General features: G+C 40.3%; 1 protein-coding gene across 4 annotated transcripts in view; it reads right to left on the reverse strand.

Annotated features, from left to right (window-relative positions):
- Positions 1 to 25,487, reverse strand: part of ralgapa2 (Ral GTPase activating protein catalytic subunit alpha 2) — a 789,870-nt gene that overhangs the window by 551,204 nt on the left and 213,179 nt on the right. For all 4 annotated transcript variants that reach the window (XM_051925541.1, XM_051925545.1, XM_051925542.1 and 1 more), the window contains exon 16: positions 23,467 to 23,631. In XM_051925541.1, coding sequence (XP_051781501.1) covers positions 23,467 to 23,631 — 165 coding nt within the window. The remainder of the gene's footprint in view (positions 1 to 23,466; positions 23,632 to 25,487) is intronic.

Consider the following 25,487-nt stretch of genomic DNA (forward strand, 5'->3'; position numbering starts at 1 on the left):
ATTCTGAGGGTGAGCAAAGCTACTCTGAGACTGTCAGAGTCCCACACCGACTGAGAATGATGCCAATGTTTTTCCTAGTATATGGACACAGCTTTCACTGTGATAATACAGCGACCAAATAGCCCTTATTAGGGGCCCAGAACCCTGCACTCTCTCTGCAGCCCCAAAGAACCATATGAGGAACACTGTCATACACCTTCTCTAAGTCCACAGAACACATGTAGACGAATTGTGCACACTCCCATGGACCCTCCAGGATCTATTTCATTGCCTGGACAGAATACACATTGCTTCTTCTGAATCTGAGGCTCCATGCCTAGCCAAAGTAACTGGAATACTCGCTTCAGGTCCCCCTTTTTAAAAATGAGGACCACAACCTTGGTCTTCCATTCCAGGGGCACTGTTCTTAATGACCACACAACCAGACAAATTAAAAATTTCAATTGGCATAAACTGTTAAAAAGGAAATGTGAGGATAGACTTAGTTTTCATTTCACACACAGAGTTAAAGCATTTCAAAAGTTGGTGCCCTGGCAAAAATAAACAAGTTGAAATGTTAAAAGGCTAACAGGCAGATGCAACAAGCTTTACCCAAAGTAAATATATACATACACTGTCAATAATTTGAAGGAAATTTCTAGGAATGTTGTACTCCTACACTACTTAAATACACGAGCCTTCTGCTGTTTAAACACATTTGTACTGCTTTCACCAGCAGATGGTACCTGGGAGTACAAGTAACATGAATGTGTTTAAACAAAACTAAATCACATCGGAAAGCATGTGTGCAAAGGTGTAATGCACATTGTAAATGCAGATTCTGTACAATGGGGCACAGCCTATTTAATTAACTTGTTATCCCAGAAGTAGCATACAGTGACATGGAGAGATACTTTGAAGGCTCAGAAGCAGAGAAAGGGTAATTTCCAGGACAAGGTTTAATACATTCGGTATTTGTTTTTTATTTATGTCATAGCTGGGAAACAATCCATTTTTTTAATTGCAATTAATCACATTCATTTGTAATTAATTGTGCAATTTATAGCAAACTCTGGCGATTAATCGTACAATCAATCACAAATCCAGGCATGTTCTAATACCATTGAAAAAAAATATTTTATAGTTTATACTACAGTATATAAATTGTCCCTAGTGTGCTTGGAGTGTGGGTGGGTGCGTGTGTGTGTGCCCTGCGGTGGGCTGGCACCCTGCCTGGGATTTGTTCCTGCTTTGCACCCTGTGTTGGCTGGGACTGGCTCCAGCAGACCCCCGTGACCCTGTTTTAGGATATAGCAGGTTGGATAATGGATGGATGGATATTCTATATCACAGTAGATTATATAGTATATTGTACTGTATACTGAGAATAGTAATTTGTTCAAAACAGAAAAATGAAGGTGCACTTAATAACTGGCAAAATCGTCATTTTAATGTGTTAGACTTCAATTTAAATAAATCTCGAATTAATAATAAAACTAAATTATTTAACTAAGATCCTTTTGTCATTGTGCACTATAACTGCAATTATTTTGAAACACACAATTCCAGTTAAATAGCTACTGAAACAGTCCAGCTCCCTTTAAAAAAAAAAAGCTGTAACAAATCGGAATTTACCAAAAAGTTGCATAGACAGACATACTTTCATCAGAGAGTTCAGCCCTTTTTTACTCTATGATATGAACTGAGAGTGAAAAAAGCCTCTCATATGGGATAGTCAAGGCATGAGATGCTAAATATTTTTGAGCAAGATGTGCTAAATCCTCACAAGTAACTGAATGCTTTGCTCACAGCTGCAATGGACAGTCCTGCACCTGAATAAATGGGCTCTGCTTTGTCATCTGTGTCATCGTCTAAGTCACATGCACAGACTAAGAAGGACCTTTTCCTTTTAGATGGTGTGACATTTGTTGTCTCAGGTGTTGTATTTTGAAGCGTGTTTCCCTTATGCTCAACCAAACCTCTTCCCTCTCTCATTTTGGGAGGTATTTCAGGTCTTTGAATAGTGGATAAAGTGCTGTTGCTATTTTCAGCCAGGGCAAGTTCATGGTGTCTTTTCAATTTGATAGGTCAGTAGTTATTCTGTTCCATAAATCTGATCACATAGCCTGGATCATCACTTCATCACACATAGAAAATGACAAAGGGCGGGCAGAATCATTGAGCAGGACATATACTTTTCTCCCTCAAGCAAATCTATCACATATCTGTAAAGAATGTATGCACACACTAGGATTTAAATGTTGGCAATTTCTTAGTTTTTAAAAGAACTGAAACCAAGGCAACTACAGTCAATACATTGACAATGTCACAATATTCTTTTTATTTCATTTAATTGTTCTATTTACAAGGGATGGTATGACTATCCTGAAGCTGTTACCCATAATCCCTGTTGTGGGGCATCCAGTAAATTAAGTCATGATACAGACCTTAAATTACTTGATAACCAAAAAATAAGGTGTATAATTAGACCAAGAGATAAAACCAGACCCTCCACCAGGGGCATCTATAATAGAAATTTACTTCAAATTAAAACAAAAAATATATCACCAGTTCAGAAAGAAGCATACAGTTTTAAATGCTGCTTATTGAACATTCGCTCTTTTGGCAGTAAATCTGTTTTGGTAAATGATATTATATTAAGTACAAAATCTGATCTATGTCTTCTCACTGAAACCTGGCTTAGTAAATGTGACACTGTTCCCCTAGCTGAGGCGTCACCATAAGTTCCTTCATAAGTCTAGAGATTCTGGTCGAGGAGGAGGCCTTGGAATAATTCATTGTAACAAAATGCAAATCACTTCTAAAAATTTAGGAGACTTTACATCCTTTGAGGCATTCATTTTAAATATTAAAACAGATTCCAACATAATTATAGTGCTAGTCTACAGACCACGAGGCCCATATTCATTGCACATGACTGAATTTAGCAACCGTTTAACTGATTTGACTATAAATTATGATCACGTAGTATTGATGGGGAATTTTAATGTACACATTGATGTAGAAACTGCCATTTTTAGCAAATGTTTTACTTATTTGTTAAATTCAGTAGGATTTTGTCAGATTGTCAAAGGTCCAACTCATAATCATAACCACACATTAGATTTAATTATAACTTACAAAGTTGAAATTCAAAATTTCAATATTACTCCATTAAATGAAGCCATTGCCGATCACTACTTAATTACATTTGATTTACTCCTGCCCTTGCCAATGCACTCACACATTAAAACAAAGACAGCGTGACATCTAGATTGTAATTCTGCTTCAAAATGTATATATAACTTTGAGTAAGTCAAGTGTAACTGTGGAAAACCATTTAGATCAGTTAACATCAAATGTAAACGTGGAAAACAATTTAGATCAGCTAACATTACATTATAATGTGACCTTCAGAGATGCTCTGGACGCAGTGGCTCCCCTTAAAACAAAAGTGATCAAAGCACATAGAAACTCTCCCTGGTTTAATGAAAACATTCGAGCTCTTAAATTAGAGTGTTGAAAACTGGAGCGCAGATGGAGAACAACAAAGCAACATGTCTTTCAAATTGCATGGACAGAGAATGTTAAAAAATATAAAAAAGCTCTCTTTAAAGCTCGCTCAGAATACTATTCTACAATAATAGATAGCAATAATAAAAATCCTCGGGTACTGTTTAGAATAGTGGCTAAATTAACAAATGGGAATTCAGATCTACCGTGCAAAATACTAACAGATATTAGCAGTACAGACTTTATGAACTTCTTCAATGAGAAAATTAAAAATATAAGATCCCAGATCTCAGCATCACAGAACAAACCGCATACTAGCTTAGCAGACCCTGTCTCACACTGCATTCAGCACTTTAGTAATTTTAATCCTGTAACTGAGCAGGAAGTCTTAACTTTAATTTCTAAAATGAAACCCAGTACTTGTTCCCTAGATCCAGTGCCAACAAAACTAGTAAAAAGTGCAATGGATGTTCTTGCAGTGCCTATTCTAAACATTATCAACAGTTCATTATTGCACGGCACAGTACCTGATGCACTAAAAGTGTCAGTCATTAAACCATTACTTAAAAAGTTAGACCTAGACCCACACATACTTAATAATTACAGACCTATTTCAAATTTATCATTTCTCTCTAAAATACTAGAAAAGGTAGTCGCCAATCAGCTTTAGTCACACCTTACGCATTACAATTTATTTGAGATATTCCAGTCTGGTTTCCGCGCTGGTCATAGTACAGAAACGGCACTAACACGGGTTGTAAATGACATTCTGATATCATCTGATGAAGGAAACTCCACTGTAATTATGTTGTTAGACTTAAGCGCAGCATTTGACACCATTGACCATTCTATTTTACTGCACAGGCTAGAAAATGATATTGTGCTTACAGGCACTGTGCCTGCTTGGTTTAGTTCTTACGTATCAAATCGATTCCAATATGTACAGAAATGTGCTGACAGTACTTCATTATTGTACACAGAACTGAAATATGGTGTCAGGGCTCAGTACTGGGACCTTTACTGTTTTCACTTTACATGCTTCCACTGGGATCTATCATTAGGAAACAATATTAATTTTCACTCGTATGCAGATGACACCCAGTTATACCTTTCATTTAGATCAAATGAAGTTTATCCAGTGTTGCCTTTAATTAGTTGTGTTAGTGAATTAAAGGAGTGGATGGAGGAGAACTACCTATTTTTAAATACTGATAAAACAGAGATGTTAATTATTGGAGGGAATGACGCTGATCACAACAATATTTTGTCATCATTTAACTCAGTTGGAATCACCATTGGTTTTACAGAATCAGTGTGCAATCTAGGAGTTATCTTTGACTCTAGCATGTCATATAAAGTGCACATTGCAAAGTTGTCCAAATCATGTTTCTTCCATCTTAAAAATGTTGGGAAATTAAGGCGCTTTCTAAATAAACAAGATTTTGAGAAATTAATTCATGCATTTATTTTTAGTAGTATTGACTACTGCAATGCGGTGTTCACTGGATGTTCAAATTGTTCTTTATACATCCTCCAGTTAATCGCCTTGAGCATGGGAAAGACGCTATATAAATAAAATGTATTATTATTATTATTATTATTATACTTGATCCAAAATGGTGCTGCATGAATTATTACAAGAACAAGAAAATAACACATAACTCCAGTTCTTAAATCCTTACACTGGCTCCTGGTTAAGTGTAGGGCAGATTTCAAAATCCTCCTTTTAACATATAAAGCATTAAATGGCCAAGGTCCGGCTTACTTGTCTGAACTTACCATAACAGTGGGAGGGCAAGCTTTTAGTTATAGGGCCCCTAAACTGTGGAATGGTCTGCCTGCTACTATAAGAGATGTCCCTTCTTTAAAACTTTTAATTCTTTAAATTCTTTAAATTTCTGTGATTCCATACTTTTGAATATTAGTGTCTATACTGCTAATAATAGCAAACTAATTAAGTTATCATTATGAACTGACTGGCCTTCCTTTTATAAAATAGAAACAAACTAAGAATTTATAAAAATTCTCACTAGATTTCTTTAAAAATAGACAGCATTAATATGACAGGTTATGAAAACTTGAAATTCTTACTTGCAAGGCCCTAGTATCCTTATTCTTATCAGTTGTGTAGTCACTACCAATGTAGAATTCATTGTATGGGCACATCCTGAATGAGGGGCTCTTCTTTTTGTCCTATCTCACACTGCTGCCTTATTAGTTCAACTGCCTCAGTGGAACTATTCTTGAAGTGTCCAACCAATTTTCTACATTTTGCCAGCACACTATCAATTCCACAGTCCGAAAAGCAATTATCTTGGATCACTGTATACCGTGAGCAATGCACAGCATGTGTTCGGTGGGCATGAGTCTAGCTGCAGCCACCATGTTGCAAGCGTTGCCCATGCCTACTGTTGAAAACTTTTTCATATATTTCCCACTGTGACGTGACATCAAAAAAATGTTTAGCACATTCCTCTGCAAAATGTCTCTCCTCTGTAAATGTCACTCCTAGTGTAAATTACTTAAATGTCCACGAACTGTCCATGTAGTTAACAGTTCTATGAGGTAGTTGTGGTTGCTAAGTGATGTCTAGTAGTCACACGTCAATGTCACTCCCTGCTCCACCACTATTGATTTTTCATTCTTATATAAATCCTCAATCTGCAAAGCAATGTCTGACATGATGACAATGTGTATTTAATACTGGAGCTCGTCAGTCTAATTATCTTGAAAAACTTCTTCATCTTCAACAATGCTCAAGGGTTCATAATCACAAGCAATCCATTTGCTATTGCATTTGTCAGAACATCTGCCTCAGAATCTCACATGGGTCAATTTGACACATATTTGTAAATTGTAGCTTGTCTCGCATTATCACTCAAAGATGCTTTTGCACCTTCATGTTTTGCTTTCAAGTGACAGGATAATGCAGAAGTGTTCCTGTCTGCACAAATACTGCAAATTACAATATTCTTATCCTCAGGGCCATCGGGCAGTTTTTTTAAATGAAATGAACCAAGTAGCACCACTCCCTGGCCCTTCCCTACCATCAGTTTCTCAATGAAATGCAAACTGAATGTTTTGATTTTAGCTGTGAATTCTAGGATTGTCATGAGCAAAACTCTCATGTTGCTTAGATCAAGGAAGGAATACTATAGGCCTCTACTAAAATCTTTATTATTAGGGTATCAAAATTAACGCATGTAATAATGCAATGAAAGAAATGACAACTTTCCCAGCAAGTATTTTATCTATTTTTAATAGATACGTTGATAAGTTTGGATGTTAGATGTCAAAGGCATTATAATATTCACAACAAGAAGTCTGCATAAGCACAAAATGAAGGCCCGAACTGGGATCTAACCAAGCCAAAATGATTGTGACAAATTTTGCACCCAAATTCAGTTACTCTGTTATCCTTTCAAAGGGAGTAGACACATGCATACATGGAAATTAATTCCAGATGTGACTTCACTCTGCACTGCTGTATACTTAAGTTAATGTGCATATACCATTGGGACCAGCAAAGCAAAATGTTCCAAGAGCACTTTATCATTTGTTTAAAACAAATAAAAAAACAAAAGTAAAGAAAAGGCTAGTTAATCAGGAATTTCATCTTCTTTGCCATGTCAACGGTAGAACTTCATTAATCTCTTACAAACTCAAGTACTCATCAACTGTCTGTTATACAGGAAAGAAAGAAATGTAATCCAGGGACACTAGAGATCAGGTCAGGCCAGGTTGGGGAGCATGCACTGGTACAGAGCATTGCCGCACCCACCACACAATGAAACAGCTTGGGATTCCGGTTGGTAACCCCGTAGGCAGACACACAGTCTAGTCCCACCCTCCAGAAATGACCATCTATCTGCTGCAGCCAGTTTTACAGGGGTGCCCCCTTGGCCTGGTCCAGCCACTCAGGTCCTCAGCAATGAGGATCCTACGAGCTGGATCACCATCAGGGATTTACGCCACATGGCCATAGTGCTATAACTGACACTCCCTAACAATGCAGGTAATGTGCCTCATTCGGGACTCTATCAGCAACTTGTCATTTGACACAAAGTCAAACCAGCAATACCCAAGGATTCTCTGAAGAGACACAGTACTGAAGGAGTCCAGTCTTTGTCTCAGGTCACTGGGTAGCGTCCATGTCTTGCAACCACATAGCAAAACAAGGAGCACCAGGACTCTAAAGTCTTGAACTTTCGTCCATTTGCAGAGATATCAGGAGTGCCACACACCCCTTCCAGAGACCACATGACCCACCCACCCCCAACATGCTCTCCCAATCTGTCTACTGACTTCATAGGAAGAGTCACCAGAGACACGAATATCACTGCCAAGGTAAGCAAACCTCTCAACAAGATCGAACATCCCCTCCGCAGACAGACACACTGATGATGGCTGTGCCCAAGAGGTCATTAAAGGCCTTGATCTTGGTTTTTATCCAGGACACTCACAAGCCTAGACACTCAGACTCCTTGCTCAGTCTCTCAAGAGCCCCAATCAGAGCCTCCATTGACTGTGCGAACATCACAGCATTGTCGGTGGTTAAGATCAGTGAATCTCTCTTCACCAAGAGATACCCCACAGCCACTGGACTCCATGACCTGCCCAAAACCCAGTCCATGCAAGTTTTGAACAGAGTAGGAGCAAGAACACACCCCGATGAACCCCAGAATCAACTGGGAAAAATGCAGAGGTTTTGCCTTCACTGTGCACAGTACTCACAAGTACCAGCTGTAACAGGCAGCCGAGTCCCATGCTACGACGGCCCTTCTACACATGTCCCAGGGGAGCAATCATGGACTGCTCAATACCTCCCCCGGGATGCTTAGTGGCAGCCTCCCTGGCTGAGGATGGTGCCTTAGCTTCCCTCAGGGCTCCATGGGAGATGGAGTTCTCCACAGCCCTGTTGGGATCTGGGGTGGCCGCCAGGGGGTGCTGCATGGGTCCCTGAGCTGGCCTGGACAACTCTACAGCACTGCCCGGAAGTGCAATCAGAAGCAGGTGATCAAGCACCTGGCGCACTTCTGGGTGGGCTATAAAAAGGGGCGGCAACCACCACTCTGGGCCAGAATCGGGAGGAAGAGGACGAGGTTGCCTGGGAGGAGTGGTGGTTTGAGAAGAAAGGGTTATATTTTGTGGTTGGAGTGCTTTTGGGACTGTGTATTGCCTGTGGGGTTCACGGGGAAGATGTTCCCCACAGGTGATGAAGAATAAAAGTCTTGTGTGTTTTTACACGTGTCTCTGAGTGAGTCTGTGCTGGGTCGGTGCTATATAGCGCCTTTATCACACAGCGTAAATTATTAACTTTTGATCATTGGCTGTGATTATGTTTTCCTGAGTCCAGTATTTAAAGCACATGCGTTAAAATAATTTAATATAGGACATGCTCTTCCTCTAATAAGCTAGGGGTGACATATTCCTTTTCCAACTTGATATCCTAGTGCCATCCTGAGGTTACAGAAAGAAAGAAAGAAAGAAAGAAAGAAAGAAAGAAAGAAAGAAAGAAAGAAAGAAAGAAAGAAAGAAAGAAAGAAAGAAAGAAAGAAGTGCTATTGTATTTTTCTTTTGGAGTGTTCATTTGCAGTGCAATCATGACTATACAGAAGCTCATTTCAGCTTCCACTGAAAAAGATGCAACTGCATTACTTTACAAAAATTATGTTTAACAATTATGGTTATATTTTTTGACAAACGTATTAAGTTATTTCTGAAAAATATTCAGCACATGGAGATTGACTTTTTGAAACAGGTTTGATTTCTAGTCTAGTCAGGATTTGCACTGTATGTTCTCCATATGTTTTTGTAGATTGACTTGTATGAGTGGATATGCCTAACTTTGGAACTAAAAATGTGTCAATTAACAAAATACAATTCCTGTTTGTGCTATGGAGTAAATTCCATTCATATTTTAGCTGGGTATACAGTAAAAAAAATTTTTCAACCCTTTGGAATTAATTTGATCACCTAAGCCACGGGTGTCGAACTCCAGGCCTGGAGGGCCGCAGTGGCTGCAGGTTTTCTTTCTAACAGTTGACCAGTTTTCACTGCTAATTATCTCATTTTCCCTTCATTTTAATAGCCCTGTTTTTAAGGAATCAGTCCTCTCAATGGATTCTTTTCTTCATTAAATGGCAACCAAACAGAAATGAGAAGTGAAACGAGCCAACAGATGACCTGCTAAACTGAGGCTTCAAACTCCAACCAATTTCACTCCAACCAGTTCCTTAATGAGAAGCCAATTCTAGCTGTTAATTAAATCTGTTGTTTAATTCCATGGCTTGCTGCTGCTCTCATTCTTCCACAGCAGACATTTCCCAAACTGTTGATTTTCTGTTTCTGATTAGTGACCTGAGAGATCAACCTTACCAAGACCATCACCTTTCTTTATGTTCAGATAATGTGCTTAGCTGGTCACCTGTTTGTTCATTTTGTGTCACATTATTGTTTGGCTGCTAATTAAGGAAAAAGAAAGAACTAAAGGGTCTCAGCCGAGTTAATTAAAACTAAGTCAAAAGTTAATTAGCAGCAAAACAGGTCACTAATTAAGAAGGTGGTTACAGTTCGACACCCCTGACCTAAGCACTGTAATTGCATTATTATCTGGTTTTCTGCATTAATTAGTCATAAAATGTGACTACTTTTTAGTCACATTTCTTAGCTTTTATCTGATCTTTATTGAAGTCACAACTATAGACAAACACAGTATGCTTAAGCTAATGACACACAGACAATAATAATCTTTAATGTCTTTATTGAACACATATATCAAATAGTTCCAGTGTGCAGTGGAAAAAGTATTCCCTTGAATTAATATAACTTGTCAAGTCTACTTTGGCAGCAATAACCCCTAAGAAGTACTTCCTGTAGCAGTGGGTTAGATCTGTACAATACTTAGGATGAATTCTGGATCATTCTTTCTTACAGAACTGCTTCAGATGGGCCATATTCTTAGGATGTTTGGTGTAAAAGACTCAGGAAAATTCCTATTGGGTTTAGGTTTAAGCTATGACTGGGTGACTCCAAAAGGCTGATTTTTGTTTTTTGAAGCCGTTCTGAAGAAGATTTACATTGTTTATATCACTGTCCTGCTGCATCACATATCTTCTACTGAGGTTCACCTAGCGAACAACCACCCTGATGTTATCCTTTGGATACCATGATAAACTTGAGAATTCATTTTTTTCCCCTCAATGACAGTAAGCTATTGAGGCCTTAAAAGTTCAATGCAGCACTGATTCAAAATGCTCCCTCCACATACTTCATTGTTGGGATAATTTTTTCATGGTGGAGTGTGGTGCAGTTTTTACACCATACTACAGTGATACCTCTGGTCATTTCCGTAATTTGTTCCAAAACTCTGGATGCGACCCAATTTGGTCGTGAACTGAATGTGATTTCCCCATAAGATTGTATGCAAATACAAATAATCCATTCCGGACCATACGAATTGTATGTAAATATAGATTTTTTAAGCACAAAAATAGTTAATTGTACCATAGAATGCACTGTGTAATAGTATACTAAATGTAAAAACATTGAATAACACTGAGAAAACCTTGAACAGAAGAGAAAACTAACATTGTAACAGTTTGCGCTAGATCCTTACGAACAGCTCGCTGTTAACACTTTTTTTTTTTTATGAGTTTTAAGCACAGGTAAAAAAAAAAAATGAAATGCTGCTTCTCTTGTGAAACTTTTCAAACCATCCTCTACTGGCTTTAAATTCCTCACCTTCGCCACTTGAAGAAGGAATTTTTTTTCAGCAAATCGCAATGAATTTTCCTAGCTTTCTCACATATGATCGCCTCGCTTACACAATCCCATGCATGTTGCTTCTCGTTCAACCACACTAGCAACAGTTTTTCCACTTCTTCCAGCACTTGAGGCCTCTGCTTGGTTAACATTGTAACTCCTTTTGCAACATCAGCTGCTTTGTTAGGCCCCGTATACGCAAACAAAAGAAAATGGGAAACGGAGAATGGGAAATCATTGGGACGTACGAACGCGCGTAGGGAAACTGGCCGCCAATGTTTTTGTTCATCACCAGAGCGTGTGGTTGTGAACAGATGCAAAATTTTGGCAAACTTTTTGATTGTAACCCGATTTGTACGTGTTCGGAAACGTTCGTGACCAGAGGTACTACTGTACTGTGAATGTTTCCCCAAACAGTTCAGCTTTAAGTTCCATCAGTCAAGAAAACATGTCCCCAACTGCATTGTGGGGTGTTAGGATGGTCTTTGGCAACTTACACTGTGAATTACTTAAATGATTTATTCCATATATATAAAACAATGCAACAGTAATTTGTGTGTTATTACTTAAAACAGATTGTGTTCGTTCATTATTGTAACTTAGATGAAGATCAACTATATTTTAGGACAACATATTCACAAATGTGGTTACTTCCAAATGGTATACATACCTTTCTTGCCACTGTAGAGCTTGTGAAGCAATAAAAGTATTTATGATATGTTAAGAATTTTCAATGCAATCTTGTCACAGACACTTTGCTTTAAACATAGTTTTAATGTTCCTTATCAATTAAATATTTTGCACATTGAGTGGGTATCAAATAATATAATATTAAACTATACTTTGGCAACTGATGCTTTAATTAAAGGTCTTGATACAAGATTTCTTCTACAGAAAGATGTAGTGCATTGAAAGTCGATTAGTTGATTTTGCAAATCCACTAACATACCTGGGTAGTTTTGACAATAAACCAAGAACCAGGGCAAACACAATAATATTGATTCAACATCAAATTTACACTCGACTACAGTGGTGTGAAAAACTATTTGCCCCCTTCCTGATTTCTTATTCTTTTGCATGTTTGTCACACAAAATGTTTCTGATCATCAAACACATTTAACCATTAGTCAAATATAACACAAGTAAACACAAAATGCAGTTTTTAAATGATGGTGTTTATTATTTAGGGAGAAAAAAAATCCAAACCTACATGGCCCTGTGTGAAAAAGTAATTGCCCCCTTGTTAAAAAATAACCTAACTGTGGTGTATCACACCTGAGTTCAATTTCCGTAGCCACCCCCAGGCCTGATTACTGCCACACCTGTTTCAATCAAGAAATCACTTAAATAGGAGCTGCCTGACACAGAGAAGTAGACCAAGAGCACCTCAAAAGCTAGACATCATGCCAAGATCCAAAGAAATTCAGGAACAAATGAGAACAGAAGTAATTGAGATCTATCAGTCTGGTAAAGGTTATAAAGCCATTTCTAAAGCTTTGGGACTCCAGCGAACCACAGTGAGAGCCATTATCCACAAATGGCAAAAACATGGAACAGTGGTGAACCTTTCCAGGAGTGGCCGGCCGACCAAAATTATCCCAAGAGCGTAGAGACGACTCATCCGAGAGGTCACAAAAGACCCCAGGACAACGTCTAAAGAACTGCAGGCCTCACTTGCCTCAATTAAGGTCAGTGTTCACGACTCCACCATAAGAAAGAGACTGGGCAAAAACGGCCTGCATGGCAGATTTCCAAGACGCAAACCACTGTTAAGCAAAAAGAACATTAGGGCTCGTCTCAATTTTGCTAAGAAACATCTCAATGATTGCCAAGACTTTTGGGAAAATACCTTGTGGACTGATGAGTCAAAAGTTGAACTTTTTAGAAGGCAAATGTCCCGTTACATCTGGCGTAAAAGGAACACAGCATTTCAGAAAAAGAACATCATACCAACAGTAAAATATGGTGGTGGTAGTGTGATGGTCTGGGGTTGTTTTGCTGCTTCAGGACCTGGAAGGCTTGCTGTGATAGATGGAACCATGAATTCTACTGTCTACCAAAAAATCCTGAAGGAGAATGTCCGGCCATCTGTTCGTCAACTCAAGCTGAAGCGATCTTGGGTGCTGCAACAGGACAATGACCCAAAACACACCAGCAAATCCACCTCTGAATGGCTGAAGAAAAACAAAATGAAGACTTTGGAGTGGCCTAGTCAAAGTCCTGACCTGAATCCAATTGAGATGCTATGGCATGACCTTAAAAAGGCGGTTCATGCTAGAAAACCCTCAAATAAAGCTGAATTACAACAATTTTGCAAAGATGAGTGGGCCAAAATTCCTCCAGAGCGCTGTAAAAGACTCATTGCAAGTTATCGCAAATGCTTGATTGCAGTTATTGCTGCTAAGGGTGGCCCAACCAGTTATTAGGTTCAGGGGGCAATTACTTTTTCACACAGGGCCATGTAGGTTTGGATTTTTTTTTCTCCCTAAATAATAAAAACCACCATTTCCAAACTGCATTTTGTGTTTACTTGTGTTATATTTGACTAATGGTTAAATGTGTTTGATGATCAGAAACATTTTGTGTGACAAACATGCAAAAGAATAAGAAATCAGGAAGGGGGCAAATAGTTTTTCACACCACTGTATATCTCAGGTATCTTTGAAATGTTTTTGTGTGTGGTGACAGGAATTGAGGTCTGTTAAAACCCTACATAAACATGGAGAGAATGAGGAAAATCCACAAAAAAAGTGATGAGGCTAGCCATTGAACCTAGAAATCTGGAGTTGTACTGTAAAGCAGCAGTGCTAACCACTATACCCAGGTAAGAAGAATCAGTGGTATAAATATGGCCTCACTTTTGTCATATCCTATTAAGACTGTGGCCTTGATCACATTCTGATGCAGAGCACTCATTGCCAACTGTGTCCCAATGCACAGTTTTAGAGGGCTTAAATTCTGTAAAAGTTTGGTACTTCAACTTTTAAAGTAACTTATGTGCAGGGGTGTACATAACTGGTACGCTGGTACACATGTGCGACAAAAATTGTAAATGCGCAACGTCATCTGTGCCCCTACGGCGCCGGTGCGTACCTGACGGTAAAAGAGGGCATCGACACCTCATGTTGCTAATATACGTTGTTTTGTTTTTGGTTTTGATTATCTTGTGTTGCCAATATGTCTAAAAAAACAACAGACATTAAGCAGCTACTTTGGCGTTTCACCACCTGCATAGAAACACCAAGCCTAGCCAGAGCAGAAAAAAAAAAAGAGTTTTTTGTGAAAAGTGGCTCCAAGATGTGTCGTGGCTTGAAGCTAACGATGAGCGCACTGAAATGTGGTATAAGTTGTGCTGCTTGCATCCACATATTGCAGACAAAACAAGTGCCTTTTACACAGGCTCAAAGAATTTCAGTCATTTGACAAACATGAAGAGCAAGGAGCACATGAATGTAGTACAAGCTATTTCTAATAAACAAGCTAGTCAGGAAGAAATTTCCACTTGCCCTCTAGCTAGATGGCGAACAAAGGTAAATGAAGAACAACGGCAAGCTCTGTGTAATATTTTTCTCCTTGCCTTTCATAAAGCTAAACACGTTCGTCCCCTATCTTCCTATGCTGGACTCCTTTACTGGAGCGGCTAGGAGTAAATGACTGAATTGTGTATCATTCATGTGAGGTGGCCACACGGATAATGCAGACCATCGCGCGTACTATCAGTGCGGAGTTGAAAGCGAAGTTGGAGTCTGCTGAATTTTGGGGACTGATTTTTGATGGATCGGAAGACATAATTAAAACCGAGCATGAGATTGTTTTCATTGTGTCTGTGTCCAACATCGGCAGTTTACCATGGGGTTCCTTGGCCTAATCAAACTGGGTGCAGATCGATCTGCGCAGGCTGTAACAGACGGACTCGTTAAACTTTTCCAGGAAGCAAGCTTGGACAACTGGAAGAGAAAGTTGGTCGCCATGTGTACAGACGGGGCTGCTGTTAACGTCGGTATATACAATGGCATTGTTCCGAAACTATGGCAACTGGCTGCTGTAGGAGACTCCCTTGTGCACATTCTGTGTACCACACACACACTAGAAAACTACGGAAAATCACCTGATCGCAACGTTCCGTACTGTGAGAACTTTAATTGCTCGAGAGCTGCAAAAAATTAAAGTTTTTTTTTTTAATATGAACTGTTATCGTTTTTCCGTGTCTGCCGTTTCTATAGGAGGGTGACAATGAGTTAAATTCCAATGGATGTTTTACAAATGTTGACGAGCAATAAGCAAAAGGTATCACTGAAAACAGCAGGAAACAAAAACAGCAAAAAAAAGCAAACAGCATGAGGAAAGTTCGAAGAAAGAAAAGAAATGACAGTGTTTCTGTTTAGGGATCATTGTGCACAACTGAGCTGCGGCCACAGAACTAACTGCTCTGTGGATGATTCATTCAGGCATTTCAAGGTCTTTTGTGCACTTCGTTATAATGAAAGTATCTGCTGAATGTACTTCGTAGTAACGAGATTTCTATAGACTCGCATCATATGGGGAAGCTATCGGGACCATAAAAATACTTCGTTGTAATGAAAATTTCGTTGTAAAGATATTCGTTATAATTGAATTTTACCTGTATATCTTACATTTATTTGCTTAGCTGACGCATTTATCCAAAGTAACTTTCACATATTTTATGTTCTCTTTTAGTTATCCAAAAAGACATTCTGCGTACAGAGCTCTGCTTTGTAAACAAACCATAATCATCACAAATGTGCTGGTGCACAAGCATAGCTGTTGTCAGATAATTATAATATTTTTCCTGTGGGGGAAAAAACTGTTTCGACCTAATGAATGGCTCTATCATGTACAGATGCTGCCAAGTAGAATGAGTGAGAAATACTGTGTTATCTTGTGGTAACCAGGTATTCATGACATTTCAGAAATTTTCAGTAATGTGATTGTACTAACTTGAAAATCAGTTTCAGTAATCATGATTCAGTAATTATTTCTTAGATCTTGGTTTCATTCAATTTATTACAAACATAGTGAAATGTGAACTCATTCATGCCACATTTACAGCCCTCAAACGTGAAGGAATGTCCCATTTATATCATATGCAGAAATTACACCTTCTCTTTATCAGCAGGCTCACTAGCAATAGAACACTGAACAAAAACTAAGGACATAGCACTGCAAGACACTTCTTATTCTGTTGCACTGCATGTGTGAGCATTCTACATTTCTTTTCCCACAAATCATAAAACCAGTTAGCAATCTATAAGTAATAAGAGAAACTGGCATATTTTGAGAAAAAAACTGTCTGGTTCCAATCTGTTGCAAATAAACCAGTGCATTACTAAAGTATTATAGATATTAATTTACTTAGATTGTCAGTTACAGTGGAACAACAACAACAACAACCACTACGATTGGGTACCCTTAACATCGGCACGATGACAGGACGAAGCCAAGAATTAGCCGACACCCTTAAGATCCACCGCATCGACATCGCGTGCATCCAAGAAACCAAATGGACTGGTGCAAAGGCAAGGGATATAGGCGATGGATTTAAGCTATTCTACAACGGCAATAAGCCCCAAAATGGTGTGGGAATAGTGGTCAGCCAGAAAGTACAGGACAATGTGGTCGAAGTGACTCGAATGTCGGATCGGCTCATGTCACTCAAGATCGACACGGGCGACATCACTATGCGAGTGATCTCCTGCTACGCCCCCCAGACCAACTGCTCGGAAGCAGACAAAGAAGATTTCTGGGAAAGTCTCGATGTCCACCTTCGAGCACTTGGACCTGAAGAATATATTGCCATTGGCGGTGATCTCAATGGTCACGTTGGACGAGATAGGAATGGCTATGAAAGGTTTCATGGCGGGCAAGGTTACGGAAGCCGCAATGAGGACGGGGAACGTGCCCTGGATTGTGCGGAAGAGCATGATCTCGCAGTGGCCAACACTTTCTTCAAGAAGAAGCTAACACACCTCGTCACATACTCTAGCGGAGGAAGAGAAACGCAAATCGATTACCTCCTCACCCGAAGGCAGCACCTGAAACTGGTAACCGATGTCAAAGTAATCCCGTCGACCAACATCGGCTACTCGTCAGCGCTAAAGAAGTGGCGCCAGTCTAGAGAAGACAAGGACTATCAACGGTACAAGAGCCTGAAGGCAAAGGCGAAGAAGGCGGTGACAGTGGCAAAGACTGCGCACTATGACCAGCTCTACCACGACTTGGACGAGCCTGGAGGAGCGAACAAGATATACCACCTGGCCAGCAGCCGACACCGTTCCAACGCAGGACATCGGCCAAGTGAAACATATCAAAGACGTCAATCAGAAGGTCCTGCGTGATCCACCAGCTATCCTCGAACGCTGGAGTGAGCATTTCTCCCAGATCAGTAATGAAGAATTCCCCCACCCGCCAATCCACAGTGCCGCCCCCGTCTATGGCCCAGTCCAGCCGATTACAACTACTGAGATCAAGAATGCCGTGAAGATGGAAAAAGCGCTTGGCCCCGACAATATCCCCGTCGAAGCCTGGAAACTCCTCTGCCAGCAAGGAGCCGCCGCTCTCAGCACCCTATTCAATAACATCATCAGAGAGGGCAGGATACCAGCGGCCTGGACAACTAGCGTCACCATCCCCATTTGGAAAACCAAGGGCGATGTCACCGATTGCGCTAACTACCGACCAATCCGCCTCCTATGCCACACTATGAAAATATTCGAAAGGATCCTAGACGCCCGCCTGCGACGGATAGTCATGATCACCCCTAACCAGTGTGGGTTTGTTAAGGGATGCGGAACCACTGACGCCATACACGCCGTGAGACTGCTGGTGGAGAAACACAGAGAGAAAAATCGAATAGTCCACATGGCATTCCTGGACTTGGGGAAGGTATTCGATAGAGTGCCACACGACCTTATCTGGCATGCCCTGTGATCTCACGGAATCCCGGAAACTTACGTCGACTGGGTCAAATTGCTCTACATAAACGTCACCAGTGTAGTCAGATGCTCCGTGGGAATCTCACCGCCCTTCGCCATCAACGTGGGAGTACATCAAGACTCGGCCCTTTCGCCCCTTCTGTTCATCCTCTGTATGGACACAGCGGCCGCCGATCTCCAAACTCCCCAACCATGGTCACTTTTATACGCTGACGACGTATTCCTGGCAAACCAATCCAGAAGTGAGCTGCAACAACACACGCAGCAGTGGAAGACACGCCTGACCGACCATGGCATGAGACTCAACATCAAGAAGACTGAATACATGGAAGCTGGCCTCCAAACCGATGGCACTATCAGCATCGACGGAGAAGACCTAAAGAAGACCCATGAATTCAAGTATCTGGGATCGACGATGAGTAACGACGGGGACATCCTTCCCGACGTGCGAGCTCGGATCAACGCCGCGTGGGCAAAGTGGCGTCAAGTAACGGGCGTGCTGTGTGACCGCCGAATGCCTGACCACCTCAAGGCCAAGATTTATAAGACTGTAGTCCGCCCAGTCGCCCTGTATGGATCGGAGTGTTGGCCAGCCACCGCCAAGCATGAGCAGGCCCTACATACGATGGAAATGCGAATGCTGAGGTGGTGCCTAGGCCTCACATGCTGGGACCAAGTCATAAATGAAGACGTCAGAAAGCGCCTCGGCATCGTACCAATCATGGAGAAAATGCGTGAGGCACGGCTACGGTGGTATGGACACGTCGTGCGCGCAGACGACAACTCGGTAGCAAAAACGGCTATGCGGCTAGACCCTGGTGGTCAGCGCCCACGTGGCAGGCCGAAAAAGAGGTGGATGGACAGAATAAAGGAAGACATGAAGACCGCCAATGCCGCCCCAGAAGATGCCCTTGACCATGCCAAATGGAGATGGATTTGCAGAAAAGCGGACCCTGCCATGCGGGATAAACGCTAGGATGAAGAAGAAGTCAGTTACAGTGGAACCTCGGTTCACGACCATAATTCGTTCCAAACCTCTGGTCGTAAACCGATTTGGTTGTGAACCGAAGCAATTTCCCCCATAGGATTGTATGTAAATACAATGAATCCGTTCCAAACCGTACGAACTGTATGTAAATATATTTTTTTAAAGATGTCTACGCACAAATTATAGTTAATTACACCATAGAATGCACAGTGTAATAGTAAACTAATGTGAAAACATTGAATAACACTGACACAAACACCCAGGCTCCCTGCACGCGCAGGCTCTCTCGCTCTCTCAGCAACAGGCAAGCACAACCCCACCCCCCCTTCTCTCTCTCTCAGCTGCACACGCAGGCTCTCTCTCTCTCTCTCTCTCTCTGCAGCACGGCAGCCCCCCTCTCTCTCACATTGCAGCAGTTCGTGCTATAATCCGATTCGCTGTATAAACACTTTTTTTTTAAAATGAGTTTTAAGCGCAGGGGGAAAAAAGGAACATTTGAATAAATCCGAACTTTATTTAAAAGCCAACCAACACATTAACATTGCAGGATTTCATGCCAATAGCATTACAACCCGATCGATCGCTGTAAACACTCTTTTTAAATGAGTTTTAAGCTCAGGGGGGAAAAAAGGAACATTTGAACAAATCTGAACTTTATTTAAAAGCCAACCAACACAGTAACATTGCAGGATTTCATGCTAATAGCATTACAACCCGATCGATCGCTGTAAACACTCTTTTTAAATGAGTTTTAAGCACATGGAAAAAAATAAACATTTGAAAAAAAAAGAAAAGTAACATTGCAACACTTTCTTCTCACCACTCTTCACTTGCTTAGAAGCCATGGTTAACTGCAAAAGCACACGAAATACTGTAGAGCACAAAGAATTCACACGTAAAGCATGCACGTCTGACTGAGAACAATGAACAGGGAGAGGTTGAACACGTGCTTAAATACAGTCATCGGCGCGTACGACCCGGAAGGGAAATAAAATAGAGCACAAAGAGTTCACAGCGACAGCACGCACGCACGTCTGACCAAGAACAATGCAACACGTGCGGAAATCATCGGCACGCACAAACCGAAAGGGAAACTGGCTTGTACGTATACCGAGTGTGTGGTCGTGAACCGAGGCAAAAGTTTGGCGAACGTTTTGGTCGTAAACCGAGTTGTACGTGTACCGAGACATTCGTGAACCGAGGTTCCACTGTACGTACTTTTCCACTGTGGTAACAAATGCAAGTGTTCAGATAAAGTGTAAAACATTATAGCTTTCTACAAAATATATACTGTATGCTGAAAGTTATAACATCCTGTACACTTCAAAAAATTTTCCAAAATAGCAAGTGACCTACAGCTGTAAAATTTTCTATTAAATTGATTTAAATGAATACAGTGCTACAAGAAGGTAAACAATTTATCCCAAACAAAAGATGCATCACAATCGACACTGTTTGGTCATTGCCAAGCTCATAACATGGTAGTTTATGTGTGAAATACTGTAAGCAGAGGTTGTATTGCACCTTTTTCTTGGCTGGCACCATAGGTAACTTTAGCTAAATATCTATATAATAAAAGCCCAGCGCAGCGTCCGTGTCCGGGTCCGGGTCCGGGTTCCTTTTGGCTGTATAGCCACCCCCGTAGATAAGCCCCAGTCCTTCCCCTCTCAGAATTCCTGCTTACCCCCCTCCGTTCTTTCCCCTTTGCGCACGTGAGTATTTCGAGCCCCGCGTCTGAGTCGGATGGTTCCCCTGCTCACCAATTCGTGTGTTTCAAACCGCGATTTTCTATTTTCTCCCTTCCGACCCACTATGCCTTTCCGTCTTCAGATACCCATGTGCACTTGTACGGAGGAGACCTTACGGAACAATGCCGAAACGAAAGGCAACTGAACCTGCTGCTGCGAGAGACGACACATTACAGCGTGATCACGAAGCAAAGAGGCAAAGGCGTGCCAGTCGCTCGCAAGAAACGGACACTCAGCATTTACAAAGATTAGCTCAACGACGCGTCTCTGCCACACAACAAAAGGCAACTGAAACCCCTACAGAGAGAGAAGACAGATTACGCCGTGATCGCGAAAGAAAGAGGCAAAAGCGTGCCAATGAGACACCCGACGACAGGTCCTTACGATTGCAAAACAACCGTAATAGACAAACCCCTACAGAGAGAGAGGACAGATTACGCAGTGATCACGAAAGAAAGAGGCAAAAGCGTGCCAATGAGACACCCGACAAGAGGTCCTTACGATCGCAAAACAACCGTAATAGACAAACTCCTACAGAAAGAGAGGACACATTACGCATGACCACTTACTTGAAGCAAACATAATCACTGGTAAACACTGTGGTCAACACATCTTCGATACTATGGATGGCTCTGACCTGCCTTTTGACATGCATAGAAGGCAATTCCCACTCCGATTGGCATACACTATTACAATAAATAAGGCGCAGGGTTAAACACTAGATCTTGTAGGTATATTCCTACCGGAGCCTGTCTTCACACATGGCCAGCTCTATGTCGCCTTCTCCAGAGGAAAAGGTTTTCCAAAAGTGAAAGTCAAAATATTGCCTTGCAAAAGTCAAGGGAAATTACTACAAGATACTAATAAATACTTCACACAGAACGTTGTTTACCAAGAAGTACTCGACTCTGTCCACTCGAATGCCACGGGATTGTGTGACTCCACAGACATTACTATGTGCAATGAAGGTGACGGACGCGATGACACAGTGCTGCATGTCACTGACGAAGTTAATGAAGACCACTCAAATGACCTACATCGCTTTGCTCTTCAGAATGAAGTACCACTACATGTCCCCTCGACAAGCACAGGACGTCCTCAATGGTATGATCCTCCTCTTCCTTACAACCATTTGCACAACGTATACGATTCTGATTAGTCTGCATCCCACACTTCGTGAATCATGGGTTTTGTTTTGAAATTGTGTTTCCCATGCAAAAATCAAATGCGGTGCGATGAAGGACCCAGTTCACGACTGGCAGCCGCGTTTAAACAGGGAGTCCTTCAACTGTGGTCATCCAACGCGCAGCATAGCACGCGCCAAGTCGCTAGTATAATAATAATCTTAATCTTATGCATTTCGTTGTATTGATTTTTTTTTTCCCCTAGACAAGAATAAAATATGTAGCTAAATATCATGTTAAAAAAATGAAACTTCTTCACTTTTAATTGACAAAATGGTTACTACAAAAGGCTCTAGTCATTGAACTCCAGGACAGGAACTACCCATCCTAGGTGTGCATTTTTTGTGAGTTTGCCTCATATGTGACATGTTCATTGGCTGAAATCTTGAATTATTATTCATTCTCTGTCAGAGAATAATTACCACTAAACAAAAATAAAAAATGCATGAATATAAATTTTTAATAAATTAAAAAAAAACTTTGATTAATCAGGCTGCATTAAATTTCAGAGCAAGCGGTTAAGGCAGACAGCCATGCCATGGGAAGAATGCTGTTTGCAGAAAACTTGAAATCACTTGGTGGCTGAATGAGAACAATAAGCAAAAAAACATTTTGCTTCACTGAGGCATTTAATAAAGTCAAGGGAAAATAAAGAAGTGTGTTTTAAAACCAATAAAGAAGCGTGTTTTAAAACCAATCTGTGGAACCTTGCTTTAAACAGTTTTCATTTGGTTTGTGGAATATAAAAATAACCTGATTTATAGCTTATTTAAATAAAATAATCCATGTTCATATTGCAGCATTTCAAGGTGTTGTGAGCATTAATGCTCTAGGAAACTTGGTTCAATTCCCATTCAACCTATGTCTGCAAGGCTCTCCTTGAATCCATGTAAGTTTTGTCAGATTGCTCATTTCCTCCCACATCACAAAATGATTCATGTTATGTCCTTGTGCATGAGTGTGATGGATGAACTGGTAACTTGTGCAATATTTGTTCCTACTTACTTTCAGTGCTTCCTGCACCTGTGACCTTGGCATAGAATAGTAATTTTATTGAAACAGAAACACTTCAAGTTATTTTAATATAGTTATCATAACACATTCTTGCCTAAAGAAAATACCTGCTTATGCATGTGTTGCTTGTATAATGCATAAACAAACAGATCATTCTATGAAATATTTTTCAAATAACTAAACTTCACATCATTAGTACTTTCAAGACCACTAACAGCTAATGGATTTGAACATCTGGGAAAGGAACATTTTACTGTAGTGAAATTTTTCCAAATACTATATAATGAATTTAAGTGTAAAAACAATTTAATACTTGAGATCACCTGTTGCTTTTTGTCGAACAACGTTTCTTGCTTTTTCCACTCCTGGAGCTCCGGAAGTGGTAGCACTCCTCAACCTCATTGGCTCCTGTGCTTCAGGATGACTTCTCCAGCTTAAAGAGAATGACCTACCAACACCAGCTCCCTTCTGCACATCCTGGACACCACCTTGTATTAAATTCAAGATAAGAATTATTATTTATCTTGCCAATACAAAATGCACCATTACAATACCATTCTCAAACAAGTTACAGCACTTATTTAACAAAATACCATTGCATCTTGCAATTTTATAAAACATGCATTTTTCACAATTTTACACTCAAAGCTTTTTACAAGCTCTTAAAGCCAACTAGAACAAAAATTATGTTAAGACAGTGTTTCCACATGGCATGGTCTCCATTTACTGAAGCTTATAAGGTTAACACCACCTGGATCCACTGCAACTTGCCTACTGAACAAAGATTGGAGTGAAGGATGCAATTATCTGTCTGATCCACAAGGCTTATTCTCACCTCGACAAAAATGGCAAGAACCATAAGGATTAAGTTATTTGATTTCTGAAGTGTCTTTAATACCATCCATCCATCTATGTTAAGATGAAAGTTCAAGTGCACGAGTCTTTGAGGTCCTGGACAATGGACTATCTCTGAGGTCCTGGATAATGGACTATCTGTCAGGCAGACTGCAGTTTGTGAGGCTCAAGGACTATGTCTCTGATATAAATGTCAGCATCACTGGAGCACCAATAAGGAACAGTCCAGTCTCATTTTCGCCTCACTCTGTATGCATAAGACTAGAAGTGTAACACCAAGTCGTGTCAACTTCAGAAATTCTCTGATTATGCACTAATGGGGTGTGTTGACAAGGGGGATGAGAGAGTACAGGAGAACTTAGTTCTTATTGCACCAACAAACAATCTGCAACTTAATATCAGCAAAAAAAAAATGAACTGATTATTGACTTTCATGGCAGCAAAGAGCCTATCTGTCCAGTCACTATTCAGAGAGTTGATGTGGAGGTGGTGCACTGCTACAAGTACTTGGGGCTTCACATCGATGACAGGATATACAGAAAAGAGTAAAATATACTTTTCCCACCCTCAGGTGACTATAATCCTTTAATGTCTGTACTGACATCTTTTACATTTTTCACAACTCTGTAATGGTCAGTGTGAATTTCTACACTGTGGTGTGCTGGGCTGATAACATCGTTTTAAGACAGGCTAACTGAATTAACAAGCTACTTATAATAGTGGGCTAATTTATGTAATGCAATCTTGACCCCCTGGAGACAGTAGCAAATGAGAGAATCATCTGTCTGTCTGTCTGTCTGTCTGTCTAGCTATCTACCTACAAATAATGCTGCACATCCTTTCTCTGACACAGTAATAATCACTATTTTCAGCCAACAAATTGTTCTGCACAATTATAGGGCTCCATTATACCAACGGCAATACGCCTTTATTAATGTCTTACTTTGACTATTCTTCTCATCTTAAGTCCAGTCACTTCTCTTTATTTTAGACTTTTTCTTTTTATTCATTCTGGTGTATATTGAGATTTGTCATTTGTCATAATATAATAATAATTATTTATTGGGCATCTGTAGAAGCCAGATTTCTGCCTGGGGAAAAATAAAGTTCTCTTTATCTAGGTATATTATTTCATATCTGTGTCATTTTTAACTATCAGCAATTTAATTTTCTTGATGCCATTTTGAAAATGTTGCATAACACTAGTGCTATGTGTATGCACAACACTCTCTGGATTATTGATTTGAAACAGCAACTGAGAATACTAAAGAAGTGCAATGATGCTGTGTTAAGTATTGTGTTTCAAAAAAGTTAACAATCTGTTACACTCACATAATCAGTAATATGGCTATAAACCACAACAATATCATGAACTTACAGTTGATCCAACCAACATTTTTGTGAATTTGAGAAAGTTTATTTGTATAGATTAGTTTGGATCTCCTCCTTTTAAGAATAATGTAAATTTGACCTACAGAATTTCCTCCAG

This window comes from Erpetoichthys calabaricus, chromosome 3 (genome assembly GCF_900747795.2).
Source record: "Erpetoichthys calabaricus chromosome 3, fErpCal1.3, whole genome shotgun sequence".
Lineage (NCBI taxonomy): Eukaryota > Metazoa > Chordata > Cladistia > Polypteriformes > Polypteridae > Erpetoichthys > Erpetoichthys calabaricus.